At 41.6% G+C, this 27,200-nt stretch overlaps 1 protein-coding gene across 1 annotated transcript in view; it reads left to right on the plus strand.

Annotated features, from left to right (window-relative positions):
- The first annotated feature begins 335 nt into the window (after positions 1-335).
- rtn4r (reticulon 4 receptor) overlaps positions 336-27,200 on the plus strand; it is a 43,697-nt gene continuing 16,832 nt past the window's right edge. The window contains exon 1 of the mRNA XM_076150915.1: positions 336-928. Within this exon, the coding sequence (XP_076007030.1) occupies positions 907-928 (22 nt within the window). The 5' untranslated portion in view covers positions 336-906. The remainder of the gene's footprint in view (positions 929-27,200) is intronic.

The raw sequence follows: 27,200 nt of genomic DNA on the forward strand, positions 1-27,200 counted from the left end.
CGTGGCTGCTTCTATTTCCCTATTTTTGTTTTGAAGGTTTTCACAATTAAATAGTAGTAAAACGAATTCGCATTCCTTGATTATATATGATAAACTTCTATTGTGCCGAGTCTCTGTAGTTAGGAGCGATATTTCTTGCAGCGTGATCCAGTACAGACCCACAAAACCTTCATCTGCGAGTCCTCTCTCTCTCTCTCTCTCTCTCCTCTCTCTCCCGGTTTCCTTCCTCCATTCTGACGCCCCTCCTCGCCGCCCCACCCTCCCACCCCTCTCTCCCCGCCTCCCTCCCCTCTCTCCCCGCGGTAAACGCACACAGTTAGACGCGCACCGGAGCGACCAGCATCCACACTTTTTTTGCTGCGTGCATACTTGGGGGGGAAATCCAGCGGGGGGGCGAGTGATCCACCTGGATATCTGCTGCTTTCACACACACATACACACACACATACATACACACACACACACACACACACACACACACATACACACACACAGAGATGGATTCAATACAGATTTTTCGCTCGTACCTCTGATTTCTCGACTCCTTGCGTTAGCACTTCTTGCAGTTCTATCCGTTCTATAATCGGGGAGGTGTCGCCTCATGTCAAGTATTACACTCTTGATCCCAATTTGGATGTTTATCGCTGACTGATTCTTCAATCCCTCGTCCAAATGACTGAGCTCGGTTGCATCCGGAGACGCGGTTCTCCACTCGGGAAGACCTACGGCTAAAGTTTGAAGGGTGCCGCGGTGCTCCGGGCTGCCTGTCCCCCCGGCCGGGCACTGGATTTGCAATTACCCCTCAATTGCAATAAAAAACAGCGGATATACTGTCTCCGTCAAAACCGGGGGGGGAATCAAATCGACTTGGAAATACAGCTTCTGGATTTCACCGCCATTTACATCATGACGACCGTTATTCTAGATGGTGAGTACATGTTTTGTAGACAATAGGGTGTATTTGTAAAGTTTGATCGTAAAGGTGGACGCTGCTGCTGGGTTGCTGCGCACATGCAGGGTAACGCCGCTGACACTGAGAACCGCACAGGGGCAAAGATAAATCTGATGCCCTAATTGGAATTTCACTCCACCGGCTCCTTCGGGGTTTGGTTGAAGGTTTAACTGCTATATTCAGCACAACTCTGCGCAAAAGCTGCTTTCAAACCATCTCAAATCCTCCATCATGTGTTTGACTGTACAACGCGCCCCAGTATCAGTTGTAGATATTGCGGCTGTAAACGACCTTGACTCGGTAGCTCTTAATTGATCCATAACTCTAAAGACTATTGTTTGATTAGTGTGTATCGCGATTTAACCCTTCATCGTCCTTGTAAACATCCCGGCTGCTCGGCGACTCAATAATACACTTCCTCCCTCTCCAGCTCTGTGGGGGATAATTGGTGTTTTCGTGGTTTATAGTTCCACTCACGAAGTGACACAAAATCGGGGCCTTGCACTTTCCAGTGAGCGGACTTCACATGGGGCTGTTCTAATGAGGACGGGAATGCGCTTTACTCGTGCCGGAAATGCCCAAGAAATGCATTTCTTGGCAGCATCAAGCGTGTGTGTGACAGAGAGAGAACCAGCGTGTGTGTGTGTGTGTGTGTGTGTGTGTGTGCGCGTGCGTGCGTGCGTGCGTGTGCGTGTGAGTGTGTGTGGCTGGAGGGAGGGAGGGTGCGGATGGATGAGGGCACCTGGCTTGTTAGTGTTCTTTCCTGATCGTTTTCCGTGTGTGTTTTCTCTTATTCTAATGATGAGAATGCAAACTGGTGAGATGGTGTGCGCGCGTGTGTGCGTGTGTGTATGCGTTTCCGGTGCTAGAGTGTGTCCGATAAGTGTCATTATGAATCACATACGGGCATAGTATCCAATTTGTACCTTTCTCCACACTTACACGCATGCGGCGCACGCACACACGCGCGCGCGCGCGCACGCATACACACACACACACACACACACACACAGTGCTTATGCAACATGCTGCACACACTCTTCCTCACGATGTTCATTACTCGGCTAAAACTGTAGGATTATGTTCAAACAGCAGCAGATTATTGTGGGCCTACAGAGTAACTTTGCATCTCTGAACTTGCAAATCAAAGCAGCACGTCTGCTTGTGTATTCTCTTTGATATGTCAGGGGGTGATGCAAATGCCCCTGCACTGACTGAATGGGCTCAACACACCAAACAGGCAGAGTTTTCATCATCCAGCTGCTGGTGTGATTTAACACCAGGCACCTGACACTTTACCTATGTCGGATTCTTTTTCTGGTGTAATTATAAATGGTATCTGTCTAGCGGGCTCCTGATTTGGCAGATTAATATAGCCTGTCGCCGTGTCTTGTGTTTAAAATGTCAAAGTGAGGAGGGACTTTAAATTACGCTCTTTTTCACCCAGTCAGCATTTGATCAAATGCCTCCGTGGGAAAGCTGTTGCTCGGGGTGCTGCTGCTCCCTGTCTACTGCCAAGCAAAGCCAATAAGGCTCAAATGAATGGATAAAACCATTATAGTGGAACTAAAATGCGTTTTCTCTTAAGGAGTTTTAAACCACTACACAATGAGGGCATTTTTTTGCAATTAGTTAACTTTGTTTTTGTTTTGGGAGGGCCCTTGCCAAAACTCTGCTCTATTTTCAAAAAATAGGACACAGGGATTCAGGATCTGAGGTGGCAAGATAATTGTTTTGAATGTTTGGAGCAATCAAAGAGATGGCTCACAGACAAGAATGACAAAAGCTGATTTGCGTAGCGGCATTAAGACGGATCAAACGTCATGCCGTAAACTGATCATGAGACGGAGCGTCTTCCGCATCCTGAGAGGAAATGTGAAATTGATCCATCTTTGTGTTGGTATGAGAGTGTGTGAGCGCAGGTGGGGGTGGGCTGAGGGGGAGGGGGAGGCTGGGCTGCGTAATGGGTGGGTGCAGTGTGGGGAAGTCTGAGGAAGGGAGAGGGCACTGAAGATGCGGAAGGAAGGAAGGAAGGAAGGAAGGAAGGAAGGGAGGAACTCCATCACGTGTCATCATATCTGTGTCCAGCAACTTTCATGCATTTTCAGATTATTAATAACACTGCATCTTCCTCTAATCACCCCCCGCCCCCCCCCCCCCCCCCCTCTAACACACACACACACACACACACACACACACACACACACAAATGTTGATTCCATCACCAAAGGATGTTTAAGTTGTAGTTGTTTTTTCCTTTTTAATTGGCCGAGCGGGGCGTTGAGTCCAAAGAGAAGGAAAATCATAGCTCTTCCCATGAGGTCTTGGGGAGAAAATAAATGGGATTTCTTCTTCCCTGTAGCACAAAATAACCACAATATATGTGGAGTTTGTAAGGTTGTTGATCAATACCAGCAACTCATTGATTAGTCTGCCAGGTGCTGAGATTTCTGGCTTTCATTTTTTTTTTTTTACTCGCGTTTGAAGACACTCTGTATATCTCTGTTCTTATCTGTTGATTTTTTCGGCTGTTTAACAACAGAGGAAAGCACTTTGAACAAGACCTTTTAGCTATGAAGACTGATAAAAGTCATTATCTGGAGTCAGAGAAGTCATGAATGCGGCTCCAAGAGGAGAGAAAGTTCTCCTTGTGTTGTTGTAATTCACCTGGTTGCCAATAGAGGTCAATAAAGGTCACAAGTTAGCCATTTAACCCTTTTTGATGGAATCCAAAGGGTCAATAGGTGTGGAGGCAGGCATTCAACATGGTGTTTTGGCTGCAGCCCAGATATGGAAACACAAGTCTTGGGGAAGTGATGTTTGTATCCAGTAACTGAACACATCACCTTTGCTCACCGGAGGTCTTGTCAGGGGGACATACAGGAAATATTTGAAAGGTAACCAAGGCATTCTCTCCACTTGTCTTCATCCTATTTTTTCCATTTTCCATTCCATTACAACAGAAATAGGCAGCACAATTAAATTAATACACCCTTGTTTATCCCAGCAGAGAATAATCGTCCAAAGCAAAATCTCATTTTTCTTTTGACTGGATTCATAACTAACGCATTTTCAGCAAAAGACACTGAGATAACTGTTTGATTATGACCTTTAATAAGATCAAACACAGACTGTAATCCATCAAAATTAGTCAAATGTATGATTAAATGTATTCATAATTTACACAGTGCATTGCTGTGCAGGTTTGCAATGACATTATGACAACATGCAGTAAGTGACAGATAGTTTAATCATCTGGCAGATGAGCAGAACAGCACTTATCTGACAATCTTCTGGCCAATTAGAGACATTTTATTACAAGTTGACAACTTGTTCCATACCATTGCAGACTGGTGTTGTTTGACTATTTATCAATTGGTGTTATGAAGTTTTCACATCCAATCAGATTAGGAGTGTATTGTATGAAACAGATGCACAGTAGAGCAGGATATTAGCGTTTGTGATCTGCAGTACAGGATTTGTACATGAATTGATTTGGATTCCTCTGTCATTTGTGATCATGTCAGCTGTTGTATTCATTTTTCTTATTGATCATTCGACGATGAAGATGTCAATATTTTGCACCGTCGATCCTCGGCGGTTAGTTACTGGTGAGATACTGCAGCAAGCTCTCCGCGAGTGATTCTGATGCGTTGGCTGCATCCTGATGAGCACGCTCCTTCGGGGCTTTTTTTAAAATTGGCCGCACCCTTCCAAGTCACACTGCCTTTGTTTAGACAGTACACACACGTCAACACATACACACACAGATTGCCGGAGAGGCAGACACACACATTTAATCACACACACACAGACACATACACAGGCATATCGGACAAAGATATCCTTGAAAACCTCCCCTGTAGGTTATACGAGTCTCTAAGCCCCTCACTGCAAATCAGCAACACAGAAGAACTAAGTGGATAAATGAAGAAAATTGTATTTGTTTAGGCTGAGAAAGTGAAGGGGCAAAAATATAGCAATCAGTAGAAATGGAACACTGTATTCTCACAGATTACCAGGTTTTAATCCTCTCTGTGGGTTATTATTCCACTGTCTGACTATGTGGAAAGACAACTAGCAGAAAACAGCCTGCAAACGGCCTCACACACTTTTATAGCTGTATACCACCAGAAAAAACCTAAACAAACACAGTAGGTATCGCAAGCACTTGTCTTGAGTGTGTGGGTGAGGAGGGAGGGGCACAATTACTGCTACAGTACAGGGTTAATATGCGTTATGCAGCAGCGGCCGGGCGTGTGAGGGATTTATTCATTTCTTTTATAACACTGCAACATTATCCATTAAAGGTGCCTATGCATGACAGGAAAGACCAAACCCTGTGTTGTGCATGAGCTAAAACAGAAAACTTCAAACGCATACAATATTAAGATGCATCAGAGTTGATTTCACACCAGAGACATAATCCAGCGAGCAGCACGGAAGCCCTCTGGGAAAGCAAAAATGCATCTGTTGATTCTTCTAACACGACAATGACATTATAGAGCTACAGTTCTTAGCCGTGGCTGATTTGTCGAACATGCTCCCCAGTGTTGTCTTGCAATGGAGTCGCACACAAGACTGATTACTCTGGTCGCATCCTTGCCATGTCCACTCATCTGTCTGTGTTGCCATGAAAGTTGCATGGTCGTCCTGTTCCTATAGCAGATGTGGAAGAGTGCGCCGAGCTCACTGAATGCCTGCGATGCTGATTGCACCACAATGGGGAGGCTGACTGATGGCCTAGTAAATTGTTAATTAGACAGAGCAGAAGCTGCTCTTAAATTAGACGCACAAATGGAGCTGTTGTCAGGCTTATAAGTCAAAGCCGCCGGACTCTTTTCTTTCTAGCTGCAGTGCCACTCAGGCGGATAAAAAAGTACAAAGTACAAAGACATTGATCAGAGTGTGAGCATGACTGATCAAACCCACCGTGTGTGAACAGTGTGACATCTTAATTTCTAGCCCATACAAAGGAAAGAGTATTTATAGCTCATATACCTACATAGCCAGAGAGCTAAACGGCTCAAGAGAAGCATAGCTACTGATGATTGGATGGCTAGAAGGGAGAACGAAGGAAATAGAGAAGATAGACACCATTGTACTGTATTAGAGATGTCAAAGTCAAAGAAAATCGAAAACAAAAATATCAATAACCGGCTTTAATTGATTGATTGATATGTACCTACAGTAAAAGATGGGTAAAGGATACAATTTTGCTTGAATTGAGAGAGGATTTGGTAATAATTGGCTATATTTTGTTGACATCCACGCTGAGGTGCTCTCAGTATTGCTACGGTGCTTTCAGGTTGTTAAACGATCAGTTGAATATTTCATAGGCACGACTTCCTGAGGTAAATATCCCCACCCCCCCCCCCCCCCCACACACACACACAGATGGATATTCTCTGGTATTTTTAGTTTTGTTGATCTCATTAGCGTTCATGATGCCAACGGTCTCCCTCTGAATGCCTCTGATCAGTCTGTGTGAGTCTGCCAGTTGTTGTGATTAGTTTGCAATCTCGACAGATGGGAGTTTGCATTTTGATGCCGTATCCTTTTCAATCGCTGGCACCACATTGTTAGGGACTCGTAAGCTTAAGGGTCATCTCTCTCTCCGCAATATATGCGATGGATTCCATTCTCCCCGTTATTCATCTTCAGTCAAGGCGAAGTTCAAAAGGAGTTCTTCACACTGGATCCGTGACTTGCATAAATTGGTGGACATATGGATCTTTTTTGTCTTTGAAAGACAAAACCTGTACGATGATTTCATTATCTGTGTATTTCAGTAATTGGTCAAAGGATCGCTCTACAATGTGGGATGAAAAAAATAAAGCACTTTAAACTGCCAGGACTTGGGGAGTAACTAGGCACATTTACATTTAAGTACTGAACTTAGAGTGCAATTTTCACAACTTTATGGCTTATATTTTCATTTTGTGCAATTTTTTAGCATGCTTATCATTTTTAGTCCTCACTGTTTTTTACATTTACTCAGAGATATTGGAGCTACATAGTTTAAGGGCATTTGTTGAAGTTGTTATGCGGTCCATTGAGGGGTGTAAGTCATGATCTGGCAGAGTAAAATCTGGCATCACTGTGAATAAACGAATACGGCCAGAAATGTGTAACTGACAGCAATGTGTCGGTAAGATGATTTTGACATAGTATCAGCTGCAGATTTCAATGCAGAGGGACAAACTGTCCACTACACCTCTGTACAATGAGTGACACATCTGATTCCAAGATTCCACTGTGGTGACGAGTCTGGATTTTTGTATTCTTGAGTACTTTCCTAAGAAAACAGAATACAGGGATTTTACTTCACTACACTGTGGTATTTATACATTTGATGAAGTCAAGTACAGATAGATGGATAGATAGAAGGGTAGAGAGCCCTATACAGCCCCATTTCAACACATTCACAGCAGTTATGTCAGTTTGGTCATTCCCAGCTGAAAAATACTGCACATGTAGAGCCCTTCACAAGAAATAGGTCGTCACTGCTCGGCTCTGGGGAAATTGATCCGTTATAGATGTGAAAACCTATTCAGTACGAGGCTCAAATTCAGAACATGTTCTCATCACTTTCACACAAGAATTCCACCTGTTTTAGCTGGCGGAAATGACTTTCTTTCATACACAAATCAAGGTGCTCAGTGGTTGCTGTCGGGTGGGAGTAAAAGGGATTTGTCAAGCAGGAAATGCATAATCCTTTCAGGAGTGAAGTGAGACTTTCTAAACACACTCATGAATACATAACATAAAAGTGGGATCTGTGGTGTTTGCTCTTGTCTGTTATATGGTGTAGATTCAATAAGTGTGGCCAAAAATACTATTGCTTACGTTCAACAGGCCTGCTCCTGCAAAACAAGATCTATATGGAAAAGGAGGGGCCCCTAAGTCAGGGTGTAACGTTTGTGCTCTGGGACGTCCAAGTGAATCAGGTTCCTCTTTCAGTCATCTCAAGGGTCCAATGTAGGTTATTCTTATTAAAATGCAAATCTGACAACTGTGCTTCATTGGAGCTCTGCCTCTGCCCCTGAGGAAAATGTGCCGAAAACAGATTCTTTCCAATTCTTGACTATCATTCTTTCACTCCCACTTTCTCCTTCTCCTCTCACAAAGTGTTACTTTTTCCATCTAATTCTATTACTGTCCTTTTACCTGTCCACACAGCCTCTATCTTTCATCTTCCTGTCCTCACACTCAGGTGTAAATGCTGATTATCTTGTGTAGATATCAGATCCCGACAAATTAAATGCGACCGCAGCTAGCCTGCCACTATAATGATATTTCTAATCTGCTCAGCTCAGGGGAAGGGAGGGGAGGAAAGATGGAGGGATGATGGCCGGGAGGATTCAGTATGGATCGGGTGGATGGGAGGAAAGCACTCTTAAGGTTCACATGGACTATAGGACCATATGTCATCTGTGGATTTAAGTCCCAGGGAACACAAGTCCTACCCAGGGATGGAATACTATCCAAAGCTGGGGTCGTGAACCCATGCATATGCTGCTGGAAATCAGATTTCTTTTTCTCTCTACAAGGACATGCAGCCCATGAAAGCCAGTGTGCCAAATATGTGTTTGCTGAACTTTGTGCTACTTTTGTTGCATTTGCCCTTTGGCTGAGTTTGGTTTATTCAACATGTGTGCTGGGTAGCTGTGGAACAACAACAGATTTGGCATACAATACAAAAAACACTTACATATACTATATTTACAATACATTGCTGACTGAAAGCAGTATTTTGTATGCGTGGTTTGTAGAAGCTGGCTAACATGACCATCTCACTACACATCACTGAGACAACTTTATTTTTTGCTTGTCCAAATAAAGGCATGATTCATGTTTTGCATGTATCTGCTCCCATGCTGTCTGTCTCCTGGCCTGACCTGTGCTGATGACCTTAGCTGTATCAGTCAAGATAGCAGGATGTGGCTTTATATTGGCTCTGAACAATTTCTGATCCTGTTCTCACACTTTATCCACTCTGTATTCAGACCTGCTAAAATAACTTGTTGTCGAATGTGAGGAAAAACTTGAAATGATTTCAGTTCCACAGAATCATGCTTTTGTGAACAGGTCTGATGACTTGTCCCTGTCACAGACTTGTCGGTTCATCTCTGTTTCCATAACCTCTAATCAGAAATGCTGCTTGTTTTCGCATGTCTGTGCGTGTTCACAGCAAAGCCTATCATCGCAGCAATTATTCCAGGGAGGGAAATGAGCTGTGCCAACACTCCATCGCCAAACTGTAAACAAATTACATTGAGGGGTCTCACTGATGTCTGTAAGAAATGAAACCAATCGTGAAAGCCCCACTGTGCCATCGTGGGTGCCCCGCCAGCAGATACTCGTGGGGTGCACAAGCAAAAACCAGACTCCACCCGAAGGATTCTTGCTGCTGCTGGCATATTTGTCATGTATTGTTTTCCTTCTCTCAAGCTGTGCTCACCCCTTTTTTTGCATTTTTCCACCAGCAATATGCAGCCATGCTAGACTTGTTTCTGAATGTTGATAATGCATTTTGATGGATCCATCTTTTTCCCCATTAGCATAAAAAAAAGCCTAAAATTTCCACCTGCCACTTTTAAGCAACAATTGATGAGGATACAATTACCATATGTTCCCTTAAACTTAATAACATCAACTAGAATTACATTAAGTCAGATGAGGTTGATTTTACCAACATGATTTTGTAATTAGTCAAACAACTGGCAGCCTGTGTTTGATCCATCACATGTTTAAGCTCTTTAGTCTTGTGGAAGTTTCTGGTGGTTTTCAATAAATCTTTCAGTGGTTTTGCAGTGGGTAATTGACAGGTTATGTTTTCTCCCCCTCCATCGCTCCCTTGAAAGGCATTAGCATATTGAGTTTCGTGACTGACTGTGAAGCGATTCCCACCATGCCTTTTAAAGGCATCGCATGAATAGGCGGCACATTACACCGCAGAGAAATATGAGACAGGAGAGAGAGCACACTCTTCCTCCACCTTCCTCTCAGCGCGCACACACACATTGTGACAGGATGCACTCCAGTGCATGCACTGCACACACGCACACACACACACATGTACGCTAACTGCTAGAACCCCCTGCTGCTGACTGACTCACACGAGGGTTAGGAGGTGGATGGTATTTTCAGGAGCAGTGTGTAGTACATGTAATATTTTCATCTCCCACAGTTAACTCCAGAGACACGGTCATGAGGAAGTCACACCTTCCCCTCCAAGTTAAAGACATCCTGAGCAGGTCTCATGTTGTTTTTTTTGTTGCCAACTGTACCGTAATGCTGAAATTAAGGCTGGGAGCTCATGGGCCCAAGCGCAAATGTATTTACTGGAATAACCGGTGTGGTGCTTTACTGGAGTCCATAATGAAAAAAGTAACATTTATTGAGCAGCATATGAACATTAACTCAGAAGTGGTTATTACAGGTCAAATATAAGGTTCAGGGGTCAAAATGACAAATTACATTTTTGAAAAGGGATGGATTAAAAAGATTTGAAATGTTTTTGAAGATGACAAGGGTCAAACTGACCTGCAACCATAATAGAGTTGTTGTTCTTCTTAAGGTCAGGATTGAGCTTCTAGATTAAAATGCTGGGTATTTCCAGGCAGTGGATTCTATCTGCACACAGTGGTGTAACAGAGACTGCTGGTTGTTTCAAAACCCATAGCTTCTTGCATTAGAAGCCATAAACAGCCATTAGAATCACCCAGTGTGAGAGCAGCGGGCCTCATCACTGACCAGGCAACACATTACTCAGCAAATGGAGAATGGAAAGTTTTATTGCGGATGAGGGGGTGAAAGGAGATATAGTTTACTGACATGGACTTTTATGGCTCGGAATTGGCTCATTTGCTAAATCTGTGGATTTTTTATTGGGGGAAAGTCACTTGAGAAGCCACACTGTGAACTAATGCTGAAAAGATTTCCGCTATTAATTTGTTTGTGTTGACAATATTATTGTAGTCGTGAAAGGAAGACGGGCAATGGACCTTGGAGATTACTTTTTCTAACTTTGACTGTACAAAACTTTGAAAAGTGAGACATCCAACCCCGATGGGCCTCAGGCGTGGGACAGAATCAGTGCATTGCAGTAAAGGGAAGGTCATTTATGGAGAGGTAGAAACACTGGTGTTGTCTACCCTCCTCGCTGTTCTTGTGAGCCTGTTTAAGTAAGTCAAACATCCAGACCAGCAAGAATCACAGTCACATCAGAACACAGTCCTACAGCTTCTCTCTCAAATAGGAAAGACACCCTATCAGTTCCTTTAAGGCACATTAATGTTAAACACGTCCAAAGTGAAACATTGTGGATGTGCCCTTTAAAGACAGTGTCACCTGACCCAGCTGACCCCTCTAGTGTGGTCATCCCCTGGTGTTTAATTACAAGCCTTCCTCTTGTTGTACTTCCTTACTTTCTCTACCTGTTCATCCTGTAATGGCATTATTACGACATATACTCTGTGTGATACTCCTCATTTCTTGCCTATATATGCATACTTGTATATGTACTTTAAGAAAAATGCTGCTTTTGCTTTAGTTTAAGACCACTGCATAATTATAAATATATGGTGAAGGTAGAAACTTATCATATATAACCCTTTTATCCTGACAAAGAGATCGCTGTTTGGAAATTTAAACTAAATTAGTTTCTTGAACGTAAAAACTCAGTGTGCAGAGTACCTTCTGTTTTTCAGTTATTATGACATGAAAATGTTTCTTTTTACCACTGACAACACACCCTGTTGTTTCATCTGCCCTCGTAGAAACTTTTTTTTCCATTATGCAACTGACATTGAAACTCCTCCTCTGCATGGATTTCAGAACAATCCAGCAGCAGAGTAATTATGTCTTTTCATATCTGTGCAGTGAGTGTCTACTGCCTGATATGGCCAGACTGAGAGAATGCGATGCTGTCTGTATAATTGAATGGGTTTATCCAACCAGCCTTGGTGTACAAAATGTACTCCTGTGCACCACATCCCCAAGTAGATAGAGTTGGAGCTACACATATTAGGGCTGTATTACAGTATCGACTCCTCGTCCTCTTAACAGGAGAATCAGCTCCGTTTACAACTAATTAAAGCCATTAAAGGGGGGACACACTAATGCGTTTTTGCACAGATAACAGAGACATGGGCCGCAGTGGCAGCAGGGCTCATTTTACCGGCAGGTCAAGATGAGAGTAATTAACTGGGTATTAAAGTCGCAGCATGACGTGTTCACCAGCTCTTAGAAGAGACAAGATGGAGGTTTCGGGTGCAGAGTGCTGATACGGCTCAGTTGGATTACTTCTCACACTTCATGCTTTTAGTTCAAAAGCCCTCGTCAAGGATGCTTGAACAATCCCGGAAGCCATATCTGCCTCTTGTGCCCTCAGTTGCTTTCACTATAAACAGTAATGAAACAAAATGGCATGAAATCCTTTGCTAATTAGGGCATTAAAACAGCAGAATTCAAGAATTTTGAGTGGTGACTCAACGATCAAGCATTTTATTAATGTGTTACAAGTACAGATGAAGACACTGTAGATATCCTTTTTTGTCATCCTCCCATTCGCTACACCCGCTTACCCACTGCTGACTGTATGACAGGCAGATTACATCCCGGACAGGTCGTCAGTCTATCACAGTCTGCGCTCAGAAAAGAACACGTCCTTTGACGCAGTGTCAGAAAATAACATTGTTTATACCTGTTAAGAATCCCATGCTCGAGGGCGGTGAGGTGGAATGCAGACAGTGACAGAAGAGAGAGAGAAAAACGGAAAAAAAATACTCATACCTACTTTCACAGCTGCATGAATTTGGAGAGAGGCTTTTAGATGCAATCGTCTGAAGCCTTAACACACAGAGACACACTCATTCACATATTCACACCCATTGGCAATAATTTAGAGTTTCTACTGCACCTAACTTGAAACTGGATTTTTCCATCACCATGACATCACAAAGAATGTCTGGTAACTTTCAGAGCGGAATATACAAATTTGTTTCCTCTAATGGAGGATGTGCTGTACTCATTCAAGCATCAGATGAACATGGATCAGACAAACGAGGTCTTGAGACTTAACATGGCCAATTCTGCCATTCGTGTTTAGATTTAGTGTTAGATAAGAGCTTGCGTTTGTGGCAAATAATGATAATGCTTATGGGTAGTGACTTTGTATTGTGAGCATTCCTAATCAGCAGTGTAAAAGCAAAGCTAATAAGATGTGCAAAGCATGAAAACATTATTTGTTTGTTTATACAATCCCTATTATAGTGCACTAAAAATGTAATCTCATCTATGAAAAAACACCATTAAACAAGCATGAATGGAAAAGGTTGAAATCTGCTGGAACCAGTATCGTGTATTTAATAAACTTTTGTGTTCAGAGCACATTGAGCTTCAGTTTTCCAAAACCTGAAAGCTTGTGATGGCAGTTTGCAAATGGAGACACTTGCCAAGAACAAATATAGTCATTATATCCATGCAGCCATTATTCCAGACACAGCTGTTGACAACCTCTGCAGCTTGAGAGCAGATAGTATTTTACTCCACATACTTGGGATTGAACTATTTCACATTCATTTCACATTCTTGTCATACAAATGTTGCAGGAGGTTAATCCACATCTATGAAAATGCAGCCAGACAAAGTGCCAACTGTGTCCCTCTGCAGAGAAGAACGTATGAAAAAGCCTAAATTGAACAGATAAATATTCGGCGTCCAGCTGTAAAAAGAAAACAAAGCATGATTTCTGCCACACAGAGCAAGATGAAAGCAGAGGCTTTAAGTGTTCCTGCACCAGCTAAGCTGTTGCTAAGCTGAGTCTGCAATATCTCGTCTCTGCTGTGCTGAATACAAGACCGGAAAGGCGAAGGGAAAAAGGGGCAAGGCACTTTTGCCAGATTGACTCCATCTTCAGAGATATTAACATAATGCCAGTTTTTCTTTTATATTTCTTTATTTTCAAGATGCCTGCAGATATCAGACACACAAAAACACAAAAATGAGAAATGAAGAGAGAATAATGTAGGGAGAAGGCGGTCATACATACATCATGTCATGCCATTTCATATCTCACCACCATATTTCACCATCTTATCCATTAATCTAATTGTAACAAACAAACATGCATGCATGGATGATTGTGTCACATGCACATGATACCAACTAACCCCAGTACATAGCTGAAACCAAGGACAACATAGGCAGAACTAGAACCAGTCTTTTAGCCCAGGACCTTGTTGTTGAATTTGAGAGAAAGAAATAATAATAATAATAATAATAATAATAATAATAATAACAGGACCTTTTTTGTTGTATGAAACTAGTTTTTTTCACATGTGTTTGGTTTCCGGAACAAATTGTTTTTATTGATAGTCTATTGCTGGATAAATATCCCAGATCTATTTAATTGAAATGTGTGTGTTACCTCTATAATTCTAAAAAACTTAATACATGTTAAATTCTTAGATCAGGGTATTGTGAGGCCTATTAATGTTTGGTTATAACAGGATTAGGTCTGCATGAAGTTGAAGCAATGGTAAATGGAACACTATAAATTGCATTATAATTATGTGTTTGTGAATAGAGATTAGTATATCTAATTTCTGAAAGCATTTAACCTAAAAATAACACAAAGTCAATGAAATTCAGTATTTAGCAGGGTGATTTGGTTTGTTGCGCTGTATTCCCAGGGTAGGCACAATTGGCTTTACTGGTACACAAAATTGTCTTCATAAACCCTCGAAGTAACTGCTTTAATCACTATTTTCCATGTCAGCAACAAAAACAGGAGACTTGAAGCCGTTCCTCCATCGGATGTTAAAAAAATGAATTCTGATGAGTCATCGCTGTTTACCAAGTGTGGTCTCCAAATTAAAAAGTAGCAGAGCAAAGCGCCCTTCTGTGTGCTACAGTGGTCACCATGCTCCGAGGCTTCAAAAGAATATTTATATATGATATGAAAGGGAAGTGTACAATATGACTACACTGAACACCATTTATGAAAGGATTAGTGGGAAAGTATGAGTACTTCAATGTGGCCTCAGGCAGTTCCATTGTAGAAAACAATGTAGATACCTGTGGCCAGGGGCGACTCCCAGGACTTGGTCTACTTCGTTCTCTGCCGTCTCTCCTCGCTGTGGTCATCTGAGAAGTCAGGCAGTTATTGGTTGATTTGAATGAAACCCTCATAGCCATGTTCAGTTGTGTTTTGAATAAGGGATATGGTTGTTTAACATGAATATTGACATGTGGCCTCTGACAGCTTCAGTGACCTGATCAGCCTCCTCCTCTGACAATAGTCTTCACAACATAACCTGTGGCCTTGTGTGAAGAAGATGAGTGTACAGTATATATCCACTACAGGGACATCATGTCTTAACAGACTCCATGCACTGATGATGGGGCTTTAGATGAAAGCTCATATATAATATGTAAAAGGAAATTGTACTATATGGCTATAGTGGGCACCTTGCATGAAAGGATATGTGGGAAACATTAATATTTACCTTTGGCCTCAGACAACTCCAATGACCTGATTTACTTTGATTAGTTTACTTTGATAATGGTTTGTTACCCAGTAATTGGGTTAGAGTTAGGGTAAGATTAGAGATTTGATTATCTATGTAGCTGCTAGCTTTGTTGGTACATCAACATTTAACCTTTAATGATTGGAATATTTACTTTTGGGGAGATTCGTTCACTCAAACCATTCTCTTGCACAAATTGTTTATCTTTGGAAAGAACCTGATCTGTAGTGCACTTGTAGGAATGGTGCGCACTGCAACGCCAGACAAACACAGCCTCCTCCTATTATAGTCGTCGGATTAAATCAAGAGCAGCTTGCCCGGAATACCAAGATGTGGGTTTCAAATAAAGTCAGTGCACTTAAGTTATCCAGAAAAAATAAAATGATCTATTATGGATCCCTTGTCATCACACAACAAAACACACATCTAGCCTTACGACTGTAAGGCCTCCTCTGTCACCCCATCAGCCCTCTGTCAGCCCATTTCCATATATATTTCATTTACTTTTGCTTTACTTTGAGAATTTCTTTACCAGTTGTGTTTGAATCTGAAAACTTGTAGACTTTAACCATGTCCCATCGGCAGGAGTATACAGCCTTCTTGCTTCTCAGCACAGCCAGCAGGCAGCCGAATGTTAGAGCATGGATGTCATAACAGGTGCCTTAGTTTGTCAAAAGAACATTTTGGCACATCTTCCCCCACGTGGCGTTGCTGTCACTGACATTGTGTGCATGAGATAAAACAAGGATTAAAAGGATGTTGGAAGATGATCGACCAGAGGTGGTAATGGCAAATAAGATTAGATGCAGGAGAGAAGTGAAAGAGAGAAAGAGGGGCAGGAAAGGCATGCATACTGATGATGCCCTCATCTTTGTCATAGCGTTAGGGGTCTACACCGAAACCTACAGTTCACAGTCTTCATTGTTATGCCTTCTGCACAAGGTTTCCATAACTTCTATGGTTAGGGGCCCATGAATCACCAAGCTGAGGCAATTCCAATCCCGCCAATATGTCATCCTGATTCTCATCTGACATATTATCTCTATAGGTGGCAACCTGATGAAGGTGTCTGCACTGCATCAAAGTAATTCACCTATTGTATAATGCTGGTAATAACTGACACAGCACATTGACTGCACTAATTGATGTAGAAATGACATAACAGATAAGATAAATGGCCGGGTGCATGCGGTGTGTTGCTGTCATTAGCTGCATCGTGCACCACAGTGATTAGGTGCTCAAATGGGCTTCTGAGAAGGGATGATCAAAAAATAAATGAAAGAAAGACTTAGAGTAGATTTGTAGAAATAGTGGGTACATTTAAGCCATATGGTTAAAGAAAGTATTGCTCCTAGTTTGGAACATGTTTGAAATACACTAAAAAAAGACACCTTCATAACATCGGTACATTGCATTAAGTACAAGTAAAAGAAGTTTCAGAAAAATGAAGGCAGCGTGCCGCTAAGTAGCTCAGAGACACATGTTCAGATTTTGGGTGTCATCCGTAGTCAATATGTGACAGAAGAGAACAGCTGCTGCTGTGACTCGCCTGTTCTGAAGTTGCCCAGGGGAGCCTGACGCCAGCGTTAGTTTGGGTTCATCAGCCATTTGTTTAGAGTGTTTCCACAGTTTGTTACGACAGAAATGAGTTGTGACAGTGAAAAGGCTGAGAGGAAGATGATGTCATGGTGGCATGAACTAGACTGTTAAGGTCTGATGTCGATTTAAAAAAGATTGAATGCCTGAATATGTGGGTGAATATTCCTCAGAGGAATCGGCTCAGAGATATCAGCTTGACTTGATAGAAAGTGAAAAGAAAAACAGGGGAGTCTGTTTTGGAATTCAGGCCCTTTTTCAGATCACATCTCTGTAAAAAACAATAAATCCCCCAAAAAAGTTATTTGGTATACAAAGACCTTTTGACCTCTCGCCGTAGAGTAGAAATGGAGAAGGTCTCCAGTTGACTCCTTGGCTGTGGACTTAAGGAGCCAACAGTCTGCGCCCGCTGTTTTATCTGAGCTGCAGAGCGACTGTTGATTGATGCAGTCTCATCTCTCAGGCTGTCACCCCTCCTGATGAGCAGATACTTTATCGACTCGGTTTTGGGAGTGTGTCTAGTCTCACCGCTCACAAGAAAAGTAAGCTGTTTAAAGAATAGACTCCAAACAGTGACCTCAGCCTTGATCTTCAAACTGTCGATTTAAGTGTAAGGTCCCATCTGATAAGTTGTCCTGGGTGGATATTAGTCTCAAGGAGAAGACAGAATCCAACAGACTGCTCTTGTTTGCCGCCAGATCCTATTGACAAAACAGGAATTATCTACTTTAACTAATAGCATTAATTACAGTGCACTGGAATCCAGGAAAGCTGCAAGGTCTATTTTTTGTTCTAGATTATTGAAGTGATTCCAATATAGATGTCTGTCATTTGGCTTAGTTGTTCTGTTTTTATTATACTGTCTGTCTGTAATACACAATTCTGGTCATTTGAAACATTCTAGGGTTGATTATTTTCCTAATAATGACCACTGAACTCGAAAATGGACTGGATATCAGGGCAACTAGAGTGTGTGATGCTGTTTCACATAAATGAGCTACTTTGCATCACTACGGTACGTGTTGTCGGCATTCTTAGCTGGCCACAAACTAGCATTGCCCTCTTGTCGTTATGACAGGTCAGGGTTTCAAACTGGAAAGGGACAATATGTCAACGGTGCCATCCCGAAACTCATCCCGCTCACTAAGCCGCATTCACAATTTATGGAAAAGTGCAATTTAGTTGAACTATAAGTATAGGCTGCTTTGTAGCTACTGTAATAGGCTCGTCTCTGCTGCTATTGTTTATGAAGCAGTGCAGTTGCAAGGTTATTACAAAATAAAGAAAACAAGACAATTTTTCTGAGTGGATGCTTGAAATTAGTATGAAATTCTTTTGAAATGTATATACTGTTTTAAATCGGAGGAAGTCTCTGTAAATTCCTGAATAGGCAATGGATCGACTGATTTACACACGTTTCATAGCAAAATATCAAAAAAAAAACATGTGAGGGAGAAAAAGGAGTCCAAACTAATCACAATGACCTTGTACAAATCTCCTCCGATCCTCTCAAAAAGGCAACAAAAGACAAAACTCTTTTTTCTGTTTCCTGTGCTCAATAGGAAATTCCACTCATCTTAGTAATAATCATTTCCATTGAAATCTGTCCTCAGGTTAGACTAGTGTACCTTCTCAAAATATTCATTATATATTTCTTTCAAATGCAGTTAAGAATTCAATCCTTACTAATTACGAATCAAAGATTACTTGAAAATGGAGATCACCTGAAAATCACATTGAAAATCACATTGTATAAGGTCTCTATTATGATTGTGCTGTGCTCCATTATATAACATGGACCTATGAGCTTACATGAAGCAAATTGTGTTTTAATTCTTTAAATGTTTCCAGATTCTTTCCCCAAGATTTCAGAGAATTGCACACGAGTTTATAGTGATAACGATCCATTGACCTTTATCTATGGAGTATGGCCCTTTAGCAGTGCCTTTAGAAAAGTACTTTTCTTTGCTTCCCTCCACTGCAAATAATACATAGCCGATCTAAAAATCAATTCCACAAGCTTTTTAAGAAACAAGTACCTTTTCATACATTCACCAGTGCTTGTCAGGCACAGTCAGCCAAGACAGGACATTCAGGACAATACGTGATAGTTGGTATTTGTTTCTCCCTTCTTTATGCTGTGATATTCTATTCAGAAAAGCTCAAAGCATTTTTCTACCTAAAAGGCTTCGTATTTTCCCTCCCACGGTCTGCTGGCTCCGTAGGTAGAGACTGTACAGTTGTGCTTAATAGGCTAGTTCAGCTATGAAGGGCAGGTGCTAATCTTGTTCATGCAGGTTTTGTTCCTGATTTGTGTAGACATATACAGTCCTGACCTTAGCCTTCGGTTCTCTGCCAACTGACCATCTTTCAACGAGGAACAAACTCCCAGGTGAAAAAGCAATGGACACACTGTTGAAAAATCCATGAAAGCAAATTGATTGAAATCCTTTCTTTTGTAATAAACAAAGAGTATGCCTCTTTTATTCTGCACTCTGAGCCGTGGTTAAGACCAACCAGTTTGTTACGCTAAAGGAAGCAGAAATGCTTAGTATCAGGGGGATTGTCAGCATTGTTTTCCTATGCCCTATTAAATCATAATGAGATGACGTGGCAGGAGAGAAGCCTAAAAGTTTTAAAGAGTGAGGTGGAAATAAGCAACTCTGATTAGGATATACTAAGTCATATCCAACCATTACATGGCTTCTTGCTTTATGTCAAAAACTGTCTGAAATAACAGCAACAGCAACCAAACAACAAAGGTAAGTAACATCTTTGAAACACTTGGTTTCCTGCACAACTTGGACCAAGTTTATAATTTGTGCTAATGTGTGTACAACATGGCCTTCATGCACATCCTGTCTTCCCCCACCTTTATTCCGTCAAGGCAAGTCATTAGCCAATACGCAAGAGAGAACCACACAACCTTAACATTTCTTAAGAATCCTAGAAGATAAGAAATCCTATTAATACTCAAAGTTTATACATTTTTAGGAATAGGTGTAATGGTTATGTAACAAAAGGTCATATTTTGTGAAAAAGCATGAAAGAAGTCCAATATTTGCAGACCAATCACATCAATGTCACTTTAGACTAAGGGAAACAAATAATGTATCCTGTACGAAGATTGCAGGTGCAGTAATGTTTACATTTGTCTCATTGACAGTGCTGCGACAGGGACAAATGGCAAAGTGACTGATATCTTTAAAAAGGAGAAACCAAACAAGCACAGCGGGATTCATTTAATGGCGACACATAGCATCTCTGTTGTCACCGCCACTGCATTTTTACTTAATGAGGAGAATGTGGCCCCCTCAGCCCCGGCCTTTGCTTAATAAACAGTACACCAGTGAGTGTGTGAGAAACACCACTTGTGTTGAAATAAGTGGGTGCACACACATACAGAGATAAAACTGCAGAGTGTAAACCTGGCCTAAGAATTGGCCCTCAGTAAGCAAGGCATTTGACTGGAGGCCAAGATCTCCAGCTGCAGGGACTGCAGAGCCTGGGAAAGTTAAGCTAAAGAGATATACTACAGCAGATATAATACAGAAAACATAGTGATAATATGTAAGGCCCTGGTTAGGCCTGAATGCACTTGGTTTGTTTTATCTGGAGCTCTGAATTTGACATTTCCAGGATGCACTATGAGATGGCATTGTGCCGGACTTGACATTTGTGAGCTTCCCACCGTGGTGAATTTAAAGGTGGATTCCACAACATTTTAAACGACATTGCTACGGAAGGATTTTGTTCTGATGCCCAAAACGTTTGTAATATTTATGTTTTTGGACACCTTTGAAACCATTATTGTAAGCCTTCTTTGATCCCGTGGCTGGACTGTCTCAGAGCAATCATTTTGTTCACAAATGGGTTATTGATCAGAGCTTTGTCCTGTCATCTGCTAATATGATCGTCTAACTGAGACAAAATCCCTTCTTGACACAATGTTGATTATAGGAATTTACCTTGATAAGGCTATTGACATTTTTCAGTGATGTTTTACAAACAATTTGTTTTGCCTTCACGAGATGACACTCGCTTGACTCTGACTTGGTCCTTATACCTCTAGCTGCTGGGATTTAAGCTGTCAAACCGCAAAGCCCAGCTTGTAAAGAAAGAGATGAAAGAGACAGTAATTGATTAGCTTAACCTTCTGAGCTAACATGACACAAGGGCAATTTGTCATGAATCTTCCTTTTCACCTGTGGAAAAAGATTTTGCCTATGCAGCTAGCAAAGGTTGACATAAATTCAATTTAACATCATGGTCTGGGGTTTGTTCACTGGTAATGTGAGTCTTTATTAAACAATTTAAATTTGATACATTCAATTTTAAGTGTTGGGTTATATGTCACCAGAAAGTGCTGGGACTTAATTGCACTCAGGCACACCTTTGCCTCAGGACATGAAAAGTCCAAAATTGAAAGCCAAAGTGAGCAAATTTAAAGAGGCGTAGCAAGAAGATAATCCAAAGTCAAAATCTCAAGACCCCATGAAAAAAACAAAGGACAGGAGAAAAGGGAATCCACAGAAGAAACAAAGAATATGGCTGACATCAGGAATTACTACAAGGGTTATGGGAACCCAGAACAGGGGCAAAGGAAGGGAAACAATTCAGGAAGCAAACAAGAACAATTTGGCACAGGACAGAGGAAAATGGGGCTGTATATATACACTAAAGGGCTTAATGAGGGACAGGTCGCCGAAGGTGGGGATAGCAAATGATCGGGTCAGTGAGTGTCAAGTGACAGCAGGTGTGAGAAACAGGAACAAAGGGGAAACACACCCCAGTAGGGAGGAGCAAACTGAAAAAAACAGGGGGCTGCACTGCAAAGCGGGGTTAAGGGATTTGGTAGCTAAATCAAGCTTAAGTCAGATTTTTCACTGTCATGAACCTGCCTCACTTCTGATCGCACTGTGTCGCCACGGTAACTTATCCTCCACGGCTAGCCTGTTACAGAGCAGCATATGTTGGAGCTTACTCGGGCTGAGATATAAAGCACTGTCTGATGACCATTCACCTCCTTTGGAAAATAGCTTCACCTTTACTGCAGGATCATGTTGATTGGTCTCTTTGTAGGGAGGGGCCAGGATATGTAGATAGCGACAAAATCTGTTTGATTTCCCTGAGGATATTCTTTAGCAACGCAGATTCTCTGCGGAGGGCAGGCATAATTTATGTAAGCTTCTTACTTGCTTTGGTGTGCAGAGTTGTGATACTGATTAAGCCTGATTGCAGGGTTAAGATTTTGTCAAACCAGCTAACACAACCAAAGTCTGGGTCTGTTAAGCTTCCTTTGTAGAGCAGGCCCCAAAATCACAACATTATTCCCGTTTTTGTCTTCATGGTCGTTGTTCTATTTCAATCTTACAGCATCTCCACTTTCATTTTCTTTAAATTACTCATTTGTCATTCCAGGGGCATGTTGAATGGTTTTATGTGTTTTCTCCCTTTGGCTTGCCTGGTGACGGCATTTCACTGTTGAATCATTGTACATTATTAAATAAATCTGCTGCTGGCATTACAAAATGGAGAAATTCCAGAGCAGAGCTGAAATGGGTCTGCGTAATGGATTGCATTCTTTTTATCTTTTAAATAATAAATTTTTTCTATTAATGAAGTGTTGACTTTGATGTCGACCGACACACGCATACACCATTAGTCATGAAGACGTCAACTCCTGGCAATCTGCAATCTATCTATCTATCTATCTATCTATCTATCTATCTATCTATCTATCTATCTATCTATCTATCTCACTCTCTTATTGGAAGAGGAAGGAATGTTGCTCTCTCTCTGAGTATTCAAATGAATCCATCGGAAAGATCAGCTGTTTTAAAATGGCAGGCCAACACAGACTGCGACCCGCACTGAGTGCTTCTGATGCACTGCAAAAATATCAGCCCAAATGACTAATATGCAACCTACAAGGGCTATAATTATTACAAGAAAAGAAAAAAACAGATTCATTTCACCTCCTGCTGTAGTCTGTGTCAGGTAAACTTGAAAAACGAGGAAGAGTGGCTGTGCTGGAATCCATTTGTAGTAAAAATAATCCCACCCAAAATACGTTTTTTAAATTGTTAAATGGTGATTTAGTTGTTTTTTGCAGTTGTGATGTGATGTCTGAAGCCACCAGAGATTGGGATGAACACTAGGGGGCAAGCTTCAGCCTTCCTCCCTTGTCCATAGCACATTTTGGAAATTGGATCCCTCCTTTCTCACCCTTTAACAATTTTAGATCTTTCTCCCTCCCTTTCTCTCAATGTGTGTGTGTGCGAGTTTGTCTTCGAGATGCTGTGAACTCGCACATTTCCGCCTATGTGTTTGCATGTGGGCCTGTGTGTCGTGAGCCGCCCACATTAATCTTAATCTAAAAATAACTTTTTCTTAGCGTTCTGATTGAGGCATTTTTTGTGGATTTCTGGCACCTCAGATTAAAAATGCATTGCGCCCTCATATCTCTCCTCCTCTTTGCCTCTCTCGGTTTTTCCCCCTCTGGCCATCGCTCTTTGCTCTTCCTCTCGCACTGTAAGGTCTCTGTTGTTGCAGACTGTCTCTTTAGATATACCAGCTTCTCTCTATTCTCTCCTGCTTTCACACTGCTGAGGCTCTTTTATTGTGTAATACCTCCATTATCTTTTCCTCTTTTTCTCTCTCTCTCCCTCCCTCAATCTTTTGCCCCAACTGTCTTCCCTCTCACACTCCCTCTCTCGCTATCAGGCGTCTCTTTCATTGCATGGAGGCTCCTTTGCAGTGTCTGCGTCAATTTGTATCATTACTTGCTGGGCGATGTCGGCTCAGGCCTTCTGATCAAATCCTAGCATTTTATGGCTGCTTTCATCTCGCATTTAGAAGCTTTGCGCTCATGTTGCTGCCACCCTGTTTCCCACAATCCTTTGCTTGTGCAGGAGTCGTCCCCGCCTGTGTCTGCTGGTCTGTCAGCTGCGTTGGTCTGTCTGTTGTTTGTTGTTGGGGATGGGAGAACAGATGGCGTGCTTTCCCCCTGCAGAGGGTGAACGCTACAAAGTGCAGCATCATCTGAGAAGCTTTTTACTGCGGAAATGACTATACACTGCCACGATGGAAGTCTTTTATCAGAATAGATACATACTGCTATATTATGTTAGACGTTTAGACTGCGTGTATCTGCCAGAATCTCCCTGGTACAGGGAAATAACAGTAAGTTTGCTTAAACCTTGCATGAAAATTTAGTCACTACAAAACACTATCACACATATCAGACTGGATGTCAGATTAATAAAAATGTATTGGGGTGTGAATAACTCAGTTAAAGTGTATGATATTACAATCAAGCACAATACAATAGTCCTATTGTCCATTCTAGATACTGGAAATAACAGACTAAATTACTTGTCCAGATTGAAGATTGGTCTAATTATGGGGCGAAAAAAGCCATTTTGTTTTCTGGTAATACTGCTCATACTCAGATTTCTAACTGAATAACCATCTGATCATCAAATTATGAGTCTAATCTAGGGTATGTGGTGCTTGATTATTTTTATGACGATTATTTTCACTGCTTAGGAAACAATAAGATGATGTCTCCATCTTCTTAAATTCTTCTTTTTTTGTCAAACAAACCTGTCAACCCTTTTCCCTGTATTGCTGTTTCAACACGCATGAGATGATTTATGAATAGCTTCATTAAGGGACTCTGTTTTTGCCAAAACACTGTCATATGACAGTGCTGTCCTTGTTTATCACTTGCAGAGGTCTCTGGTGGCCTTCAGCTCCTGGGCGTTGCTACTGCGGCTAGAAATATGTTTGCAGAAAACTAGCAGCCCCCCCCCCCCAGGAGGATGAGTGCACTAAGTACAGATGATAACTCTCAAGAGGCCCCTCTTGTTAAAATATTAACAGGAGGGATGAATTAATTTCACTTAAAAGACTTAATTTAATTATGTCTGAAATGAATGTGGTCACTGATATTGCCAAAGCATATGATGAGAAGTGCAGATTGGAACAGTTGATTATTGAAATAAACTCCACAATGGTGAGTTGTGCCATGGAAGAAGAAGTTTGTTTAACTGCTAATAAATCAGTTCTATTTGAGGCAATGCCAGGCACTCAGAAGCCAAGATTAAACTCTGCTCTTGCTAATCATAACAAAAGCCATGGGATTAGTCATTGGAGATAGAGTCAAGGTTCTTGCCCACACAGCTAATTGAGCTCTTATCTTGGCCCAGCTATAATGCCATTAATCATAAATGGCACGTCATGTTCATCAGCTCCTCACAAACTTTGAAAGTGCTTTGTTTTCAAAAACCAAAGCGGAGAGGTGAAGATTGGTTAACGTGTGCTCGAACAAGCGCGCTGTGATTTGTTGCCCTTCTTTATGACCAAGCTGTGTTTAATTGGTTGAAGCACCGGCTTCTATCTTACTTTCCGCTGGCTGGTGATGCTAATGATAATTGGTGGGAGCATGATATGCTGCTCAGAACAAAGAGAATTTTTCTCTTGTTTACTCTTCTTCACCAGAGGCAGTTTACCATCGAGATAGCCAACAAAAGTGAAAGTGCAAACATAATCTATTGTTAACCACTGCAGTTGCTGCTCAGCTGCTATTTCTAGATTCACAGTGAGTGTGATATATCTGTGAAGCACCCAAGATGCTGTAACAACTGCCCCAAAGCTATTTTCTCCACAGAAAAAAAGTGTACAGCATTACGATACTATCTTATGTTCCTTGAGTGAGAAGAATTTCACAGGAGAGGGGAGAATCATTAGCTTCTGTGTTTCAAATCATGCATGACCTCAATTGCTGGGTTGTGATGGGGTCCATGTGAAAGCCCGCAAACGTGAGCGCTCATACCACTGTGTGCTGAAGTAAATTAGCATGACAGCTGCGGGTGGTTGCTTTGGGAGCAAGTGGGAGGCGGTGATGGAGGTGAGGATACCAGCTCAGCAGAATGACTGAAATCCCTGCTGGCAGGTGATGGCTGCTCAGGTGATGAGGCAGAGAGAAGACGTCAGAGGTTGGCTTATGAGTGGAGCTCAGGAGGGATGTTTTTTTTCTTCCTGTTTGTCACTGGGGCCATGTGTCGCCTGCAGCCTGCAAACGTGGATGCATAATGTGATACACACACTAATATTGATAATATAAATGCATAGAACAAACAAGAGCATATGGGAACATAACAGTTAGCACAAACAATCTGTCAAAGGAAGAAGGTTTGAAAGACATGACGGCTTCTTCCTTTGGATGGATCTAAGCCATATGAGCACGTATGTAAGCAGCCTGGATGATTCAAGGAACACTGACCACAAATCTTAACAATAATGTGAAAGTTGACTACATTAGCAAGACTATCACACAGGCCTAAAATACATTTTCCTACACAACACAACTATTGTAAACACAGCTGGGAAAGTTGCAATTTCAGCTCAAATTTACATGTTCAAATAAAAAAGAAGGATTTGGGTAGTCACAGAATAAAACATTGTGGTTTGTTTCTTCCACCTTAGCGGATTTCATGGCTTTTGTTTGTCTTTGTTAATAAACAGGATGTCTCAAGAAAACAACCATTAGGATCACATATACAGTAGATACACATTAGGACTTAGGGACTCCGCTTTGGTTTCACACAATTCCTTGTTCTTTGTCGAGTGCTGTTGATCTCACACGCTTTTTCATCAGAAATGTGATGGTAGATAAACATGTAAGAAGATCTCCCCTGCATATATAATTTTGTCGGATGTACCACAGTGTTCTGACTGCATATTCACAAGTAAATACTTACTAGACAGGAAGTCAAGGAACATCTTTGATCTATTATTATCTGCACTTTTGCAATCAAATGTGTTAAAACTCTTGGAGAGAAATTGCCCAGACTGTTAGAATGTGAACGCAACCACAAGACACATTTGTGAAGGCCAACCAAAAAATCAAAATGAAAGCTGAACTGCGGTCAACTGCTGACTTTCTCAGCTTTTTTGGTTTAGTTAAATAGTTACAGTCTAGTGGTTCATTCTTGAATGTGTTTTTCTTTCTTTGTGCAGAGAATCAAATACTAATCAGTATGGCTCATGTGCATCATTAAAAGCATTTCCATGTCCTTTTCTTTATTATTCAGACATAGGAGGCCCCC

Source organism: Genypterus blacodes, unplaced genomic scaffold (assembly GCF_046128005.1).
Source record: "Genypterus blacodes isolate CSIRO-AG114 ecotype Tasmania unplaced genomic scaffold, CSIRO-AGI_Gbla_v1 ptg000053l_1, whole genome shotgun sequence".
Taxonomy (NCBI): domain Eukaryota; kingdom Metazoa; phylum Chordata; class Actinopteri; order Ophidiiformes; family Ophidiidae; genus Genypterus; species Genypterus blacodes.